Source organism: Gymnoscopelus braueri, assembly GCF_963280865.1.
Source record: "Gymnoscopelus braueri genome assembly, chromosome: 5".
Lineage (NCBI taxonomy): Eukaryota > Metazoa > Chordata > Actinopteri > Myctophiformes > Myctophidae > Gymnoscopelus > Gymnoscopelus braueri.
Genome location: NC_137606.1, coordinates 42712946 through 42734084, shown reverse-complemented (window position 1 = coordinate 42734084; position 21139 = coordinate 42712946). Strand labels below are relative to the sequence as shown.

Genomic DNA, 21139 nt, shown 5'->3' with positions numbered 1-21139 from the left:
AAGCTATAGCACTATAGGTAGTGTTGCAGCTTGTCAATCCGAAGGTTCAGGGTTCGATTCCTGTTAATGGCAATAGGTTGAGATGTCAATTCCGCTTCCATCTCTCTTCAATCTATTATGTTTCCCAAGTGTCTCTCTCTCTCTTCAATCTATTCCGTTTCCATGTCTCTCTCGCTCTCTCCCTCTCTCCCTTCAATCTATTCCGTTTCCATGTCTCTCTCTCTCTTCAATCTATTCCGTTTCCATGTCTCTCTCTCTCTTCAATCTATTCAGTTTCCATCTCTCTCTCTCTCTCTCTCTCTCCTCTCTCTCGTCTCTCTCTCTCCTCTCTCTCTCTCTCTCTCTCTCTCTCGTCTCTCTCTCGCCTCGCTCTCTCTCTCGCGCTCTCTCTCTCTCTCTCTCTCTCATTCACCAGGTCAGGTCTGTTGGTCCAATGGCTTCTCGCTTAAGTGTGTGCCTTAGAACCTCAAGGTTGCCAGTTCAAGCCCCACTTGATGCAGACTTCATTTAAGTTGCATTGCACACAACATGATTGTGTCAATTAATGCAAGTGCAATTGTTAAAGATAACCTGAAATGCTTATTTGAGAGTATGTCTTTTCAATGTATGACATAGTTCATTCTGAAATAGCCGATCTACAATCTCAAAACTTTTCAGATAGCAACGTGTTTCTGAGCTTGTAGATCGGCTGCTTCACTGGTTCACTTTTATCTTCAACAGACAACCTCAGCCTGTACAAAGCTATAGCACTATAGGTAGTGTTGCAGCTTGTCAATCCGAAGGTTCAGGGTTCGATTCCTGTTAATGGCAATAGGTTGAGATGTCAATTCCGCTTCCATCTCTCTTCAATCTATTATGTTTCCAAGTCTCTCTCTCTCTCTTCAATCTATTCCGTTTCCATGTCTCTCTCGCTCTCTCCCTCTCTCCCTTCAATCTATTCCGTTTCCATGTCTCTCTCTCTCTTCAATCTATTCCGTTTCCATGTCTCTCTCTCTCTTCAATCTATTCCATTTCCATGTCTCTCTCTCTCCTCTCTCTCTCTCTCTCTCTCTCTCTCGTCTCTCTCTCTCTCTCTCTCTCTTCAATCTATTCCGTTTCCATGTCTCTTTCTCTCTCTCTCTCTTCAATCTATTCCGTTTCCATGTCTCTCTCTCTCTTCAATCTATTCCGTTTCCATGTCCTCTCTCTCTCTCTCTCTTTCTCTTCAATCTATTCCGTTTCTCTCTCTCTCTCTTTCTCTTCAATCTATTCCGTTTCTCTCTCTCTCTCTCTCTTCAATCTATTCCGTCTCTCTCTCTCTCTCTCTTCAATCTATTCCGTCTCTCTCTCTCTTCAATCTAATCCGTCTCTCTCTCTCTCTCTCTCTCTCTCTCTCTCTCTCGTCTCTCTCTCTATCTTCACTGGCCCCGTATTATCGCTGCTTGCAGCTATATTTTTTTTTTAATTTTGCTGTACTTTTACTTTTACTCCGTTGCATTTACAAGAATAAAATGGTACTTTTACTCCACTACAGCACATACACACGGCTCATCCCTCCTACCTGCACAATTAATTTTGCTCCAAATAAATTACTAGGCGCCATCTGAAAAGTCCTTAACACATTGACTGCCAGAATTTATTCATAATGTACTCACCCACTGCCAGCGTTTTTAATGATTTTTTATAGAAAAAATGTGAATTATTTGTCCGTTTATTTTCTAACATTGAAGTGAATAGTTTTTTTTTTGGAACTATTGAACTATGTCTTTAATACACCTTAGAGCTGTTGTGTGGAAATAAGAAAAAAGCCCCCCCCCCCCTTCTATGTTGCGGTGCCTAGAACTGGATAATTGATTGAGGTGTGATGTGATGTGATCAGTGACATACGCAGGGTGTACTTTTGGCTGAGGGGGCGGAGCCAAAAGTACACCCTGCGTATGTCACTGATCACATGACCTCAATCAATTATCCTTTTCTAGGCAACACAGAAGGGGGGGGACTTTTTATTTATGTATGTTATTTTTTTGTATCATCTGGAATAAAGCCAGTTTTGACAGAATGAAAATTGTTGGTCTTCATTTCTTTGTTGGCCTATTTTGAAAAGCATTTTGTACTTTTACTTGTACTTGTACTTTTAAGTACATTTTAACACCAGGTACTTTTGATACTTAAGTACATTTAATGTGAGCTTTTTTTTATACTTTTACTCAAGTGACTTCCTTATCGGTGACTTTTACGTTTACTTGAGTAACTTTCAAGTACAATATCTGTACTTTTACACTGTACAAATACAAATACACAGGCTTGCTTGAGTATTTGTGGCCGTTGGTTGCACTCGAGTAACAAGTGCTTGTTACTTTGATGTTAAACAAGTAAGACGCGCGAACGCTGGAAGCGAACGCAGCTCGAAAATATTGTGTATTTACAGACTTGTAATCTGTGTTATTTCACCGTGATGGGGAGAGAACATTGACATTGTGTGTGTGTGTGTGTGTGTGTGTGTGTGTGTGTGTGTGTGTGTGTGTGTGTGTGTGTGTGTATGTTTTGCAGGCTGTTGTGCATTTTAATCAGAGCATTGTCTACATTCCTGCACTCTGGCGCACTCTGGCGGCTGCAGACAGGCAGTGCACGCACACAGAGACACAGAGACACAGACACACACACACAACCCGAGCACGGTTTCATAGTAAGCTGCACTTGGGCGGAGGCGCGGCGAACTCCGCCGCGCCTCCGCCCAAGTGCAGCAATAATGAGGCAATATACACATACGTGTTGAAAATATATCCTCCGCAGTATCACTACTCTAAACTAATTTAAGATGTACAAGAAACCCTCTCTGACTGTATGAACTATGGACGTTAAGTTTGTTTGCTTTTTTGTGTTTGACTACTATATACACTTCTCTCCCTCTTCACCGAAGCACCCTGTTGCAGCCTGCTGCTCTCACTGACACAGAGAGTGCGTGTGAAGGAGGGGGGAGGGAGGGGCCACAGCTGACTGCTGAGACCAAGACAGAAAGGCAGACTGGCTGCTCTGCGAGTACAAAAGCCATTGACAGTTACATTATTATTCCGTTATGAATATCGGTGAAAATAATGAGGTTTATTTTGAGATCGGTTCGAAACCGATATGGCATTTTACGGCCGATATCGGCCAATTTCGATACGTTACCGATATAATCGTGCATCACTTGTTGCATGTGTTGCATGACACCTGTCAAGTGACATTTGAAAGGTACATACTAGATTCTGATAAATCAAAAGTGAAGGCCTTTAAGGTCATTTTTTCCAATCAAAGGTGTGAGGGCGAGTCATCAAAACTGCTACTTGAAACAGAAACACGAAACCAATTATTTCAGATCTCTCGAGGTTGGAGCAGCAGCTGTGTAATGAGTTTATGAAAATAGAAATTATGGGGAAGAGAAGAGGCGCAGGAAAGTGCCAGTTCTTCTGACTAAGAGCACGGTTTCATCATTGGATGCACTCAATGAGAAGAGGGCCCGAGTTACACAACACAGCCAGCTGGCAGCTCAGCTGACACCTAATTTCACATTAGGTGTCGTTCCAAAATGATTAGGTCAATCTACCTATTTATATCTCTGATTCTCTATACTTTTTTGGGGGGGGGCAAAGTTGTGCAGGATTTCATGTGAAGGTGTAAATTCTGGGAAAAGGAGCAGAAACAAACCAGACAAACAAGCTCCCCACACTAATATCAAAATATCACATAGGCCAGAGGTGAATGTTCTCCCAAATTTCCCAAGAGGTGAAGATGCTGCAAGCCATGAACGATTGAGAACCTTCCCCTGATTGGAAAGTTAATGCGACCAGCTTTTGCCCTGTAGAGCAAAGAGGTCATCAGTGATGACCGCAAGGGCGAAGCTAGAGGACAGAGCTACATGTCTGCAGCCACAAACATATTTTTTATCAAAATCCACACACATAAAGTTTTAATAAATAAACAATGGAATATGGGACAACGGGAGATGAGCATATTACAAAGTTGGATTTGTACCGCCTACTCCCAAAAAGGCTTCAACTTGTCCTGTCCCACGTTTTTTTTTACTGCCCACCACTGCCCATAGCAAAGTTTCATTACAGCCTGTTCCTGCAAAAATCTCATTGGGACCACAATACGAACAAAAAGACATCTTAAGAGTGAGGGGGCATAATTCGACCATTTCAGCATCACAGACAGACAGACACTGGGCTGGGCTAACTGCTGATTAGTATTAAACAGATGCTTTCAAAAGTATGTTCTCCTCCTCCGCAAGTCAAGACTGTCACTAAATGAGAACTGTAAGTGTCATTTATTGGGCCCGAAAAATGAGAGACAAACAAGCATGTGCGCACGCACACATGCACGCACGCATGCGCGTGCACACACACACACACACACACACACACACACACACACACACACACACACACACACACACACACACACACACACACACACACACACACACACACACACACACACACACACACACACACACACACACAGCTTTGTCTGGTCATACTATGTGTATGGTAAAATGTCACCCTATAAATAAAGTTGAGAATCTCTCTCTCTCTCTCTCTCTCTCTCTCTCTCTCTGTCTCTCTCTCTCTCTCTCTCTCTCTCTGTCTGTCCTTACTTGCCCTCATGACATTCCCTCCTGTCTGTGTTGTTACTGTCACTTTATCTCTACTGCATCAATCTCCCTTTCTCTCCATTGCTCTTCTCTCCCTTGCTCTCTCTCCGCAGTGAAAGAAGAATACACTCACTGAGCACGTTGGTCTGTCTGTCCGTCCATCCGTCTGTTTGTCCAGCCACCACTTTTGTCCCAAAACAAGACCAGGAGACCTGGTTCTGCCAGACCCAGACTTCACATGACGTGTCAGCCTGTGTCTATGCCCATGTATGGACGAAAGGGGGACAGACTTTTATGGCTGGGGCCTAAGGACAAAACCTGTTTTTTGCCCATGTATGGAGAAAACAGGTACAAAACATGCCCATGTATGGACGAAAGGGGGACAGACTTTTATGGCTGGGGCCTAAGGACAAAGTGACCAAAACCTGTTTTTTGCCCATGTATGGAGAAAACAGGTACAAAACATGCACTACGTCACGGCTAAGCCGGACTTCACGTGACGTGTCAGCCTGTGTATGCCCATGTATGGACGAAAGGGGGACAGACTTTTTTGGCTGGGGCCGGAGGACAAATGGACCATGCCCATGTATGGACGAAACAGGTACAAAGCCTCATGTAAGCCCGACCCCTTGGGTCTGGCAAAGATAGCTTGAAACTTGCAGATTGCAATCATTGCATAATAAAATGTTAAAGGGTCTACACCATGAATTTTAACTTTTCCTTATTTTTGGTGTGTTTTTGGTCTCCCCTACCTCTCTTCTATCCCAAAAAATACCCCAGTTTGAGCACTCAGGCTTTCACAGCATATCTGGGGTTTTATGTAAATTGGTCTCAAAACAGGCCAAACTGATTTGGCCCCGAAAGTGACGTCACAAGTGGTACAATCCTTCCCGTTTTTCAGTTCCAACTTCTTTTTTTTTACTTTTTCCACTCAGAACCAGGATATAACATGCATACAAACTGGCTCAATAGCGCCACGTGCAAATCAGGACAATGTGGTATTGCAGGTGAAAGTGCTTTATAAGCCAGAGAGAAGTTATTTGGAATGAGTATATCTGAGGCTTGATTTAGGCTCAAACCTTTTGAAAAACGTTTAAGTGACATAAACAATATATATTATTTATTTGTAATTCATGGTGCAGATCCTTTAACACTACTAGACAAGGAGGGCCGTGGACAGTTCAGAAACCTGCCTACCAGTGACATCATCCGTGAGGAATCTAAACTAATAGAAACTGCAGGCTTACTATTCATGGAAAGTTAGCATGCTATAATAGAAGCCATTGTTCTCGCAGCAATTAAAAAATCACACCCAGTGTGAAGTGGGCGGTGTGGTCATCACAGTGGTCATCACAGTGATGGAAGCTCACTTAAAAAAAAGTGATTTTTTTTTTTTAAGCGCATAGTCCTATTTATAGGTTATTGATTTTGTCATGTGTCTCGCTAGCCAATCACAGTGCTGAATAGAGTCAGCCAATAGAGTCAGCCAATCACAGTACAGCTAGGGGTGTACTAATGCTAGGGGTGTACTAATTATGAGCCAATCACAGTACAGCGAAGGGTGTACTAATGAGGTGTCCCAACCCCACTTATAGGGGCGGCTACACCGCCCAAAATAAAAATACATGTTCTTTGAAATGACCAAACCTGCCTACCGATGATGTCACTGGTGAAATCTGATCTGTCCACAGGCCTCCTCTGAGACTAAGTGAATGGGCAAAAATTGTACCATATTATAACTAGAAAAAGTGGTCCTCGGAGCACAGGTCTCCGCCAGGTCAGGTAGGTTATTGTGGCCTCCTGGTGGCGCTATAATAGGCCAATGTGAAAAGGGTGCCATTTGCTCCTCAACATAGTGTGAATGTGCGTGCAAAGTTTGACCGCAGTCGGATGCTGCATTCATGATTTGCGGCATTTTGTTCAAAACAAGCCACTACTGCAAACTTTAGATGTCAATCTTAGCCAATCAGGATGGAATGTGAAAAATCACATCCGTCTTGATCACATGACTATAGAGATCATGTGTATTTGTGTGAAATTTGGATCAAATCGGAAGGAGTAATATACAAAAATGTGTTTTACATAAGTCGGCCTCCTGGTGGCGCTCTAAAAGGCAGATGTGAAAAATGCAGGACAAGGGTTTTTCCTTGACCTCTAGGGAGTGCGCTTACAAAGTTTTACACAGATTGGTGCAGTTATAGGTAAAAACACAAATGGGCCTGTTATAGCGCCACCATAAGGCTGATTTGAACATTTTCAAGTGGCATTTCTTCCTCGGCATAGTGGGAATATGCATGCAAAATTTCAAGGAAATTGCATGCTGTGTTCATGATTTGAGGCATTTTGTTCAAAACGGAGCACTCCTGCAAACTTTGGAAGCCATTTTTAGCCAATCAGGATGGAATATGAAAAATCTGAAAGACCTGTTTCGTTTAATGACTATAGAGATACTGTGTACAGATTTACGGGATTTTTGGACAAAATCTGTAGGAGTACTGTCAAAAAATATGTTTTGCACAAATCGGCCTCCTGGTGTGTGAACAATTTGGGGCAGAGGTTCTGCTGTGGCATCCAGGAAGTGTGTGTGCACAGTTTCACTGCGAGCAAGCCAACGGTGCCAGAGATTAGCTGTCCACAGACAGAATGACGGACACACGGACGGACACACACACGGACGGACGGACAGGGGGCAAAACATACTCTCTCGCCATGCCTTTCGGCCTGGCGGAGACAATGAGCATTTAGTGAAGACCAATCATGAAGACAGGTTGCAAATGGGTGAAGTGGTCCTCTAAGCACTTTGTGCATGAATTGTGCTATACAAATAGACATGCCTTGCCTTCCTCACAGTTGTGCTGTTTTGTTTTGCTTGCCTTTTGCACATTTTTTTGTGTGTTCAGATGCAATTGTAAGTGTTGGAGTTCACTTCTCTAAAAGCCTGACATAGCCTTGATTGTTGTGACAGATAATGGAGAGCGGGGGAATGGCAGATGGCCATGGATGATTCAACTTACTAAATGCTAAGTAGCTTTTTAGAAATACCAAGATCATGCAGGTTAACCAGCAGGGAATGGATAACAGATGTGTAGGTGATATGAATGTATGACACTGTGCAAAACTGTGCCTTTCTTTCCTACTCTCTCTCTCTCTCTCTCTCTCTCTCTCTCTCTCTCTCTCTCTCTCTCTCTCTCTCTCTCTCTCTCTCTCTCTCTCTGCGTGTACTGTCATCCATTAGCTGAGGTCCATTCAGGACTCAGTACAGTACAGCAGCTTCCCTCTGCCAACAGCACTCTTCATATTCTCAACATAGTGGCTTAATTTACTTCATAGTTCACTCATTAACCATGTAATCACCAGTCTGTGATTGGATCTCCGGGCATGGACCTCTGTATGCCAGTCACCTTCCGGTCATTCTTCACTGTAAGTAGAACATGCCAATATACCGGGATGCATACTGTGCAGAATTCCCCCTTCCCACCAGTAGGTGGTGTTGTGTGATGCAATATATGTCTATCATGTTATTTCAGTCAGGCAGTGTGTAGGACACCTAAGGGGCCTTTGCCTTGTCTATAAGTATGTGCTGCACCCATGTACCTACCCTTTTGCATCAGACAGTCAAATGAGACAGTCATATGAGTGAATGCTCGTGTAAGTTTGTTGAGTTTACATGTATGCCTTTGGCACCATTGACTATTTCTTTCACACCTGTGGATGTTTATTGCATTCTACCAGCTACCTTTGTTGTCTCCGCCAGGCCGAAAGGCATGGCGAGAGAGTATGTTTTGCCCCCTGTCCGTCCGTCCGTCCGTGTGTGTGTGTCCGTCCGTGTGTCCGTCCGTGTGTCCGTCATTCTGTCATTTTGTGTACAGCTAATCTCCGGCACCGTTGGCTTGATCGCAACGAAACTGTGCACACACACTCCCTGGATGCCAGAGCAGAACCTCTGCCCCAAATTTTTCAAATTAGCCTTTTATAGCGCCACCAGGAGGCCGCTTTTTGCAAAACACATTTCTTGACAGTACTCCTACAGATTTTATCCAAACATCACGCAAATCAGTACACAGTATCTCTATAGTCATGTGATCAACACGGATCTGTCCAATTTTCCATATTTCATCCTGATTGGCTAAGGTTGGCTTCCAAAGTTTGCAGGATTGCTCCGTTTTCAACAAAATGCCTCAAATCATGAACGCAGCTTGCGATTTCCGTGAGATTTCACACGCACATTCCCACTAGGCCGAGGAAGAAATGCCACTTGAAAATGTTCAAATCAGCCTCATGGTGGCGCTATAAATGGACAATTTATGTTTTTAACTATAACTGCACCGATCTGCATGAAACTTTGCACGCACACTCCCTAGAGGCCAAGGAAAAACAACTGACCTGCATTTTTCACATTTGCCTTTCATAGCGCCACCAGGAGGCCGACTTATGTAAAACACATTCTTTGATATTAAGCCTTCAGAATTTATCCAAATTTCACACACATCGGTACACTTGATCTCTATAGTCATGTGATCACGATGATGTGATCACGATGGATCTTTTACAATTTTCATATTCCATCCTGATTGGCTAACATTGACATCTAAAGTTTGCAGGAGTGGCCCGTTTTGAACAAAATGCCACAAATCATGAATGCAGCGTCCGATTGCGACACTTTGCACGCACATTCGCACTACATTGAAGAACAAATGCCACCCTTTTAACATTGCCCTATTATAGCGCCACCATGAGGCCAATTTTGCAACACTTTTCTTTTTTATATTACTCCTACAAATTCAGACATCATGCAAATCGGTACACATATAGTCAAGTGATCAAGATGGTTCCATCCAATTTTTCATATTCCATCCTGATTGGCTAATTCCGAACATTGCTGCCCCACAATAACCTACCTGACCTGGCGGAGACCTGTGCTCCGAGGAGCACTTTTTCTAGTTTGCTAATTGATTCGTTTGTTTAGCACATGGTTGATGCTAGCTCATTTGTTTGTTTAGCACATGGTTGATGTTAGCTGAATTGTTTGTTTAGCACATGGTTGATCACTAAGCTAATGCAAGTATATACACTATACTGTATGATGTGCCTGTATGTTATTGCTTACAGTGAACAATTGTATTCTTGTTTATTATATCTACAGAAACCATACTACTACTATTCTGACCTGTACCTGAGTGTGCAAACCTATATAAAGAACCTGTGAATTGCCACCCTTGCTCTCTGTGAACTTTTTGACCGAAGTCCGCTGTGGATGAAGAGACTGGCCAGTCTATAGCTCTAAACAGCTTCATTATTTAACACATACTGTATGTATGTAAACATCAATACATGATGATATCCCACCGTTCCTTCGAGACCGACGATGATGTTGGAGATGCTCATGAAGTCAGTTGCTCCTCACCAACATACTGATGGTGGGAAGACATCAGTAAAGTCTGACAGCGACGCTGACTGTTGAGGTTACAGTACAGTAGTTCTACTTGGACACAGGGGTGCCGGATCAAGTTTTAAAGTGTATGATCTTACTAAAAAGTAACGAGTAGTGGTGGACACAGTACTCAACCCCAATACTTGTGTTAAATTTGCTCTGTCAAAATTGTACTTGAGTTAAAGTACTGGACTACTTGCTTTTAAACATACTTGATTGAGTATTCAAAAAGCACATGCATGATTAAGTATTCAAAAGTACTTTTTACTGTATTACATTTTTATCATTTTACAAAAAAATTTTCCAGATATCTTCGAAAATATCAATAGTGAAAATAGATCTCACAACAAGGATGCATTGTGAGCAGTGTTGTGCATAACGGCGTTTAAATAAACTGCGTTACCTAACGCCGTTATTTTTTCCAGTAACGAGTAATCTAATTAATTACAATTTCCATTTCCTGCAACGCCGTTACTGACAATGAAATGTGCTCAGTTACGATGTCAAGCGTCCCCAAGCTTTCTGTTACCACAGGCCGGCAGACAGTCTGTGTGTCTGTGTGTGTGCGCAGCGCTACTACAGGCTGGGGCCGCTGCTCCTCCTGCTGCAAAGATGATACGGTTAGAAAAAATACCAAGGATACGACAGTGATGTCTTTTACTTTTTGCTGTTACGCAACCAGGAAGTAACACAGACTCGACGCTGTTTAAGCAGTGACATGTGACATGACATCACTGACAAATCCTTGGTATTTATATCTATTTTTTACACACAAACCCAGCGCGGCACACACACACAAACAAACTAACTTTAACAACCAGACCAGTAAAGAGATGGCGAGTCACGAGCAATCCGACAAGATGGCTTTCACAAATTGGCCGTACAAGTACTTCTTCTTTATTGAAAGGAATGGAAAGAATGTACACGTGAAGTGCACGTTGTGTGCCGGGGGGGAAGCGTTTGTCCACGTCTGTCCAAAGCAACTCCAATTTAGTGTGTGTGTGTGTTCCTCTGCGCAGCGCGGAGTGAACAGTCTCATCTACGTGCAGACTACAGACTACTTACTATGCAGCTCCGTGATTACAGATAGCCCCTCGGGTTAAAAATGCAAGAGAAGCAACACTTAGCTTTATAAAATAAATGTCCGTTTATAAGTTGTTGTGTCACTGTAGCAGCATGCTGAGTGATAATGGCCCACAGCTGTTTGTTCTTCTTGCAGAGTCTCCGACGCAAGATCATTTTGTAATTAAAGAAAGCTTCTGTGCTGTATTAGCTACACACACGCATGAACAACAACGTCGCTGGGACCGGGTGTACTACTTGTGTTTAAAACAAAGTATTTTTCACAACTTTTCGCTATTGATGCCTTTTCTTTCTCTCTCTGCTGCTGCTGCTGCTGCTGTTCTCTCTGGGCTAGAGCCTAATTTACACTTCGCAGCACGACGGTGTCCCGTGCTTAAAATAGCTCATATACAATCTCACAACGCGATGCAACTCATTGTGAGCTTGTAGGTCTATTATTAAAACATTATGGCTACAAATGGCATAATCCTGGATTATATTCATATAGTATAATAACACAGGCCTGGGTATTCAACGTTTTTCAAGTCAAGGACCCCTTAGCTGAGAGAGAGACCCTTATTAATTATATATATATATATATATATATATATATATATATATATATATATATATATATATATATATATATATATATATATATATATATATATGTATGAACTAATTATGAACTGAACTAGTTCATTTTAAAATTTGTGAACTGAACTTTGAACTAGTTCATATTTTAAGTGAACTTTCCCAACACTGTCTATGCACCTGGCTTGTGAAATCTGCTCCCAAAAACAATCCAAATTATTTGACATATTACAACTTTTTCACGCAAATAGTTACTTTTCCTAGTAACTAGTTACTTTTACAATAGAGTAATTCAGTTACTAACTCAGTTACTTTTTTGGAGAAGTAATTAGTAACTATAACTAATTACTTTTTTAAAGTAACGCGCCCAACACTGATTGTGAGCTTGTAGATCAGCTATTTTCACTATTTAAAATAGGGCATATGTGGTTAAATCTTAATCTTATAATCTTAACCTTAACTATTTTACCTTTTACCTAAATTTAGTTGAGTGAATGCCATAAGTATCCAAAAATATGAATACTCAAGTAAATTACAGAATATCAAATTACAGTAGTTACGTATGTACAGTAAGTACTCTAGTAAATATAGTTAGTTACTGTCCACCACGGGTAACGAGTCATTTAAATTTCAATAACTAATGGCATTACTGATTTGGAAAGAGTAACTAGTTACACTAGTTAGTTAACTAGTTATACATATACTACTATACTAGCTATACAAGTTAACACAATACGTAGTTTACTTGCATCATTACAGTAACACATTACTTTATTTAAGCTATATTTACTTGACAACACAATTTCAGGGACAAACAATATCTTTGTTGACTACAAACCGTACACTATAGTATTTGCAAATATGATAATTAAACAATTTCAATCTTCCGTCCCTATTGTGTGCATAGGCCTACCTTTATTTACTTATATATTTAAGTATTTATAAATATCAAAAATAGGTGATCTACAAGCTCACAAATGCACAGGTCCCGCCAAATGTATTCAGCATGCTACCAGTAGGCCAAAGGAAGTAAACAATGTTTTCACATATTGCAAATATTATTGCTTAAGCATGTCTTTTTCACGTCCTACTATTGTCCATCTGTCCGTCCGTCTGTGGTTCACGTATCTAGACAGCCGATCGACTTTAAACACGGCGTGCACGTCGCCGACAAGGGACATCGGCAAGGGCCGAGGGAGTGCGGTACCCGGCGTCGACTCGGCCGGATACGCGCATGTACAGGAGCGCCAATCCGACGGAATGGCCCATACTGTATATAGGCTTATATGGAGATCCGGATGTCCAGAACCATAGATTTGACCGATATGCCCATATGGGCATATAGCCTACTGATGACATCAGGGATCTCCATATATGGGAATAAAAGGGACACAGCAGGCAGAAGACAAGACAGAGATATCCATAAAACCGTATGTGGACCCAGGCAGACAGACGGGTAAAATGGATACCATATTTGAGCATATACTGATGACGTCAGGGATCTCCATATATGGGCATGAAACGGCCATAGACGGACAGACTGACAGACAGATGCAATGGGTACTCTGACAACAGGTACTGGTATTGTATAACTAGGTGGGCCATGTGTTCCCAACTTGCATTGTTTCCGAGTGGGTAGTTTTGTGAGTTTCATAATCACAGATCCAATGTCCCACTGTCCCTCCCTATTTAGGCACAACCGACATCAGTATGATGTTATCAAAATGATCCACATGGAAGCCACGCCATTATTAGACCCCATCCTGTTTATTGACAGTGCTGTCCCATCACAACAGCATGGTGCCTGGTCTCTCTATGAACTTGCGGAACTCTGCCAACCACTGTGCGCCAACCGCTCCATCAATAACCCGGTGGTCACAACTCAGCGTGACAGACATCATGTTAGCGACGTCAAAGCCTTCCTCATTTTCCGCAGGAATCTGTTGTTTATTTGAGTATCCAACAGCCAGGATACAGGACTGAGGGGGGTTGATAATTGCTGAGAAGTTCTTGATGCCAAACATCCCCAAGTTAGAAATTGTAAAGGTACCGCCCTGAAACTCGTGTGGTTGTAGTTTCCCTTCTCTAGCCTTGGCTGCCAGTGTGGCCATATCAGAGGAGATGGCAGCCAGCCCTTTGGTGTGAGCATTGAACACTATGGGCGTCATGAGACCTTTGGCAGTGCTCACCGCTACACTTACATCTACCATGTGATTGTGGCGTATGACTGTGTCCATCCAGGATGAGTTTGCTTCAGGGACCTTGAGGCAGGCCAGTGCACTGGCTTTGATGATAAAATCATTCACACTCAGCTTGATATTCTGGGATTTCACATCATTGTTGATTTCCTTCCTAAGTTCCAGGACTTGATCCATGATGACATCTAAAGAAAGGTAGTAGTGAGGGATGGTCTGTTTGGACTGCATCAACCTCTGAGCAATAACCCTGCGGATGTCGCTGATGGGGGTGTCTGTGAAGGTCCCAACAAGACTAGCGGTGACTCGAGTTGCAACAACGGCTTCCGCGGGGGTGGCCTTGGTTGGGACAAAACTGTCAATGTCTTTTCTGGTGACTCGCCCATCAGGACCCGTGCCGCTAACCTGAGACAGGTCAATACCTTTCTCAGCAGCCAGTTTTTTTGCGAGGGGGCTGGCAAACACAAGTCCTTTCTTAGGAGCTGCAGCTGGAGCACAGGGGCGAGCTCCTACGGGCGGCACTGATGCAGCCATTGTGGGTGCTGGGGCCTGTTTGGGAGTGATTTCATCTAATCCGGTCTCCACATAGTCTTTGAAGGGTGCAATGTCGCTCTCCTTCACCACAATGATGCAGAGAGGAGTCCCCAGCGGAATGTCTCGGGTACCCTCTTCTATCAGGATTTTGGCCAAGTATCCTTCCTCATGCACCTCAAAATCAATGGTTGCCTTGTCTGTCTCAATCTCAGCCAGCAGATCTCCCTCGCTCAACTTCTCTCCAACCTTCTTATGCCATTGTTGCACTGCACCTGCTGTCATGGTGGGAGACAGGGCAGGCAGCAAGATCTTCCAGTGTGAGGGGTAGGAGCTGCCTGGGACTGTAGCAGGAGCAGCAGCACTAGAAGGAGGTTGAGGAACAGCAGAGGAAATTGATGAGGGCTTGTCACCGACAGCTTTTAGGGAGTCCAATGTGACGTCCTTAAAGGCCGCTACAAGGTCAGGATTGTCAACAGTGATGCAGATTACTGATCCTATGTTGATGCTGTCCCTGCCCTCTGGAACCAGGATCTTGGCCAGGTAGCATTCCTCAAACATCTCAAAGCCTACTGTGGCTTTATCTGTCTCCACCTCAGCTATCACTTCTCCCTCATTGATTTTTTCCCCCTCCTTCTTCAGCCAGCGAGCAATGGCTCCTGTCTCCATGGTGGGAGATAGAGCAGGCAATTCCACCTTCTGGTGAGGTGGCAGGCTGTAGAAACGCATGATCTGATAACGGAACGCAGGTTGAAGATATTGCAGCAAAGACATTCTGGGGGTGACTGAGTTGTTAATGCCAACCCTGGAGGAACGAGATTGAAACCTCCTCAGCCGACCAGCCCAATGACTGGAGTGAGGACTGTGCATGGGTCCTGAGGAGACGGCACGGGAGCATGGGAGGAGGCCAGTAGCCTTTCTGACCAGCGGGATTGAACGGAACATGTTAATCTGCATTACCTAGAGAAATGTAGATCTATACATGCAGTCAAAATCTTGAATCTCCCAAGACTCTCTTGGTTTATATCCTCAGTTTATGCCCAAATATGGAGATGACTTATGTCATAGCACCCAAATGATGTGGAAATGACTGTCAGCGTACTGACGTCATGGACTGGCCTCCAATAGGGCTGGATGAAATAAAATAAATAAATACCCCCCCTCATATTGATTGATCTATATGTATTATGATATACTGTATAATTTGATAATGCTGTTAGTTTAAAGAGTATCCTGATAATGACTAAAGCCTGAAGAGATCATAGCATTCATTAGTTATCTCTGTCAAGCCGTGGAGATAATTCTGAGGTCCCCAAACATTTGCCTGGTTTGCCTCTCCTGTCAGTGTGGCCCTGGAAGATAATAACAAAATAGATGTAGTACACAGGTCTTTAGTCTTCATGTGCAATGGACATATTCACACAGCAGCCATTTTGCTCTGCTACAGACAGTATGTCGGGCAAGCATTACAATGGAGAGCCTCCAGGCAATAGGGTTAATGTAAAACCACAGAATAAATGCTTGCTGTGTCTAGAAACGTGAGTCAGAGGGCTATAAAATAAAATGAGTAGTATCCATTAGCATTTCCTATCCAATCACTGGGAAAAAAAAGATAGCGTAAATCTCCGATTTAAAAAGCTATTGTCCAGATTTCATGTTTCAATCAAAATGTTACACTCTATTTTCAAAGTTTCAAAAGGTGTCAATCCAAAAATGGGTCTGTAGGTGTTGCCTATGTGAGTGAGAGAGATGCCTGTACCTGGTATGGTTTGATATGGTGCTCGACAGGTTCACCCAGGTGGCATCAACCTATGAGCAATCACCCTGCGGCTGTTGCTGACGGGAATGCCTGTGAAGGTCCCAGAAGGGCTAGTGATGTATAGGAAGGAGGGAAGCTTCATGGGGGCTATTATGGTCAAAGAGGGGGTTTATGGATGCGTTAAGAGAGGACATGCAAGTGGCTGGAGTGACCGGGGAGAGAACAGAGAACAGAAGCATATGGAAACGGAGGATCCACTGTGGAAAACCCTGATTGGAATAAGCAGAGAGAATATCTATTGTTTATGAGAATGCCAAAGGATAACATATAAGTACTTTTTCTTTTCATTTACAGTCATCTGTTACACTGCCTTTACTTTTGGTACAACCAGTGCATCCAAATGTGCTTCAAACTAACTCTAATATCTTTGGGTTCTTTGGTCCTTGTGAGATCATCTGGAATGTATTGACAAGCATGTAACGTGAAAAGAAGATGTAGAGACGACGAAACCACAAAAGTTGAGTGCGATGACAAAGCATGGCCTCCCTGGCCTGCCTGTAGCCCTTTACGCCTACAACACAGTAGAGACATGAGGGCAAGTGCCAGCTGAGGGGGAGCTCTAGATAGGAGAGATATTTCCTGAGGATGCCAACCGTGACCAAAGAGAGCAGACAGCAGTCATCGCATACTTGGCCAGTAGAAGCAAGGTGACTGACTGCTTTGTGGATGGCTATGTGATTGGCATGACCACTCACTCCTCTTCCATCAAAGGTCAGTACCATGTTGAATGAGTGAGCTCTGATGTGCTTGATGATTACAGAGGAGGCCACAGAGATGCTCCATTCTGCATTGGGGTCGTCAGGAAGTTTTTTATGGTCTGTTATGGTGACTCTGGATGCTGGTATCCCCAACACTGCACAGCTTTTCATGAGTTCCTTTTCACGCTGAGCTGCTTCATTGTAGAAATTCCCTCGAGATAAACACATCAAATTAACTTGGGCCTTGAGCTCGATGAGTCTTAGAATTGTTGGTGCGAAGAACATGCATTCATCATCTGGATGTGCAGTTACAATAAGTGCTCTAACATCAAGGTTGTTTGAAATGGATGAAGGAAACTGCTTGTCTCTATTTGACAGATTACTCATTAAACATTTTAAAGACATGGCACTATTTAGTCGATGTCGATAGCAAATCAATTGTATCCAAACAATGTAGGATATAATCAAGAGAACAAGGAAAACAACCATTGTTATTGACCATAGCCATAAACCTATTGATCTATATTGATGGCATTTCTCCATCTGCTTTATATCTTCCGTCATCAAATATGACGTCAGACTTGCCCAAATATGGAGTTCTGATCTACTATATGGCATAGCCAATATTTTATTCAAATTGTCAGTCTCTCCCCTGCAGCCTCCCACAGTCGGTTCCCCATGAATGTCCTTCATGCAGGACTGGCCTTTTTACCTGGATGGGGTGCCTCCGTCCACCCGTCGCTACCCGTCTGTGGTTGCTGACCGTCTCATGCCTACTCCCCTCTCTTCCTTATTTTCCTTTTTTTGGGCGGTGAAACCGCCCCTATAAGTGAGATTTGGAAAAATGTACATTTTCCTGCGCTGTGATCTGGGCCCAGGAAATTTGTACAATTATCCTGCGCTGTGATTGGCCAATCACAATCTATTCAGGACTGTGATTGGCCAGTGTCACATGACACATGTGCATAGCCCTATATAAGCAACCATAACTTGAAAAAAAACCAAAAATTTGTTTTTTTCAAGTTATGGTTTCGTCCATCATAAAGAGTGTTTCAATAAATGTATTTATCTTTTGTACATGATTGGTTGACTCCATTCAGTATTGTGATTAGCTAGCAAGACACCGCCCACTTCACACAGGGTGTGATTTTTTTTCTTTCTATCTATCTTCGTATAATTGGTCCTCACTAATGCTCATTATAATATTATGGCACCATTTTTGTTTACCCCGTCTGTGTCTCAGAGGAGGGCTGTGGACAGTTCAGAAACCCACCTACCAGTGACATCATGGATCGGGGATCCAAGCTAATAGAAACTGCAGGATTTCTGTTCCTGGAAAGTTATGCTATAATAGAAGCCATTCTTCTCACGTTAATACAAATCTAAATTTAAACCCCAAAATACATAATTTTAGAATAACCTATTTTCCACCAGCTGACACGCACACGCACACGCACACGCACACGCACACGCACACACACACACACACACACACACACACACACACACACATTACTGATTACTGATTAGATTGTACACATCTCATCACTAAGCACTGACATACATGACCAACATACCTGACTTTTTGATGATAAAGGCTGATAGAGTGTAAATAGACTTGTGTGATTCCTGACCAGATCCCTGTATCCTGTAAAATAGTATTGTTTTATTATTATTATTATTGTGTACTATGCACTTTATCACTTTATCTTTACTGTAACACTTGATTACATATTAATATACAAAAGTCTAATCTAAAACCATGTCACTCTTGATCCTACATACTGCATTTCTCTTGTACTGTCCACTAAAATAGGAACGCTTAAAATATCCGAAAACTGCTGGAGACAAAATGATGAAACTTCATGCTTGAATGGCTTGAAACAAACAAAACATGCACGCACACACGCACGCAAGCAAGCGCACAAGCACTTCAACTCTTTCTCCCTCTCCTGACTTGCACACAACATGCATGAACACTCACTCACACTTTCCCTGCAGCACTTTATAGGTAAATCATGACTGCAGACATATACAAAAGATATACAAACATTATTAGATATAGGCCTTAGTGCTTGCATTCAGTAGACTCATGAGAATACTCTACATTTCCCTACTAAATAAATGAACAAACATACACACTTTCACACTTGCACACGCACGCACGCACGCACGCACGCACGCACGCACACACACAAACACAGATTGTACACATCTCATAAGCACTGAAATTCATGACCAACATACCTGACTTTTTGATAATAAAGGCTGATAGAGTGTAAATAGACTTGTGTGATTCCTAACCAGATCCCTGTATCCTGTAAAATAGTATTGTTTAATTTTATTTCTTTGTTTCTGTACTATGCACTTTATCCACTTTTGAGTCATCTTTACTGTAACACTTGATTGCACAATGATATACAAAATCACTTTGAAAGAAGTGAAGTCTAACCTAAAACCAAGTCACTCTTGATCCTACAGTACATTACTGTATCTCTCTTGTACTGTCCACTAAAATATCGCCGGCTTAAAATATCTGAAAACTACTAGACAAAATGATGAAACCCACCAGGAGCAGGTGAAAAAAAGCACTAGTCTATATTTACATATAGACTAGTAGATATGTAGCTTCAATGTGTGTCTAAGATTACATGCAACCAAATGTGTGACCACTGGGGATGGTGGGCTGACGTTGATCATATGTAAGCTCATCTGATTTGGTATTACATCAAAATAAGTGTACATAACGTATGAGGCCTGATCCAAAGCTGACAGTCTGCACTTTTGCCTTTCCCTGTTCTTTGATGTGAAATCCTTAACTCTGTAAAGACATCGCTACAAGTAACGACCAGCTTAACCCACACTTGAGAGAGAGATGTACTGTGTGTGTGTGTGTGTGTGTGTGTGTGTGTGTGTGTGTGTGTGTGTGTGTGTGTGTGTATATGTATATATATATATATATATATATATATATATATATATATATACCTTTTATTATACTCACCACACGAAGCCTTGAATTCCTGGAGATTGTGTTTGTTTCTGTTGCACTCCTGATCCAATATTCCAATATTTGATGAATTTAGTCACGATCAGAGTCAAGGGCACCTAAGTGCAGAACAAAGGCAGAGGACAAGGCAGACACAGGGCAGGTTGATTACAAGGGGGTTTATTAACTAAAACAGAGGACCAGGAACGAACACAGGTACACGAGGAAACTAGGAATATACAAGGAATCACAAGGAGCCAACAAAACACTGTGACTTACATCTACAAACGAACCAAGGAAGCTTTTGAAAGGAAGAGATGTGCTGGACACTGGGGATGCGCCATGACACTCATGGGTGGCAAACCTCGCACCAGAAGTTCGATGAAATATATTGCAGTGAATGGAGCCGGCTGGACCAGTACCTCTAGTCGTCCAGTTGATCTGCATTGTTCACAGTGAGCCACTAAGGCAACACTTTATGCTTAAATGGCTTGAAACAAGCATGCACACACGCACACACACACACACACACACACACACACACACACACACACACACACACACACACACACACACACACACACACACACACACACACACTTCAACTCTTTCTCCCTCCCTGGCTTGCACACAATGCATGCAGGAACACACACGCACACTTTCTCTGCAGCACTTTATAGGTAAATCATGATTGCAAACATATACAAAAGATATACAAACGTTATTAGATATAGGCTATAGTGCTTGCATTCAGTAGACTCAAGAGAATACTCTACTAAATAAATGAACAAACATACGCACTTGCACGCGCTCGCTCACGCACGCACGCACACAAACGTACTCCCTGTCTTGGAAACTGCGCATGCATGAATACATACACCTACAGTACATTCAAATGCACAGAAGCTCAGTAAATAAATCCATTAAGGCTGTTGCATAGTTGAAAATGCCAGCGCTTGTTTGTCTGTCTGTGTGTGCATGCGTGTGTTCTTGTGTTTGTGTGTGTGTTTATGGATGGTTTGATGTGTAGAAATATTAACTTCTCAACCCTGAGTAATGCATCACACACACCTGAAGGAGCAAGGAATGTGTGCTGCTTTTGACAAATATATATATATATATATATATATATATATATATATATATATATATATATATATATATAGTGTGCGTGCGTGCGTGTGCGTGCGTGCGTGCGTTGTGTT

The 21139-nt window shown here is 42.5% G+C and overlaps 2 protein-coding genes across 2 annotated transcripts; both read right to left on the bottom strand.

The window, feature by feature from the left end:
• Positions 1–13489: 13489 nt before the first annotated feature.
• Positions 13490–15157, bottom strand: LOC308085118 (dihydrolipoyllysine-residue acetyltransferase component of pyruvate dehydrogenase complex, mitochondrial-like; the record flags this gene model as incomplete). The annotated part of the gene is made up of 1 exon (XM_080428200.1): positions 13490–15157. The coding sequence occupies one exon, from the start codon at positions 15155–15157 to the stop codon at positions 13490–13492; it is 1668 nt and encodes a 555-aa protein (XP_080284326.1).
• Positions 15158–16594: 1437 nt separating this feature from the next.
• Positions 16595–17332, bottom strand: LOC308085179 (N-acetylglucosaminyl-phosphatidylinositol de-N-acetylase-like; the record flags this gene model as incomplete). The annotated part of the gene is made up of 1 exon (XM_080428264.1): positions 16595–17332. One exon carries the CDS (start codon positions 17330–17332, stop codon positions 16595–16597), a length of 738 nt encoding a protein of 245 aa, XP_080284390.1.
• Between the last annotated feature and the right edge of the window lie 3807 nt (positions 17333–21139).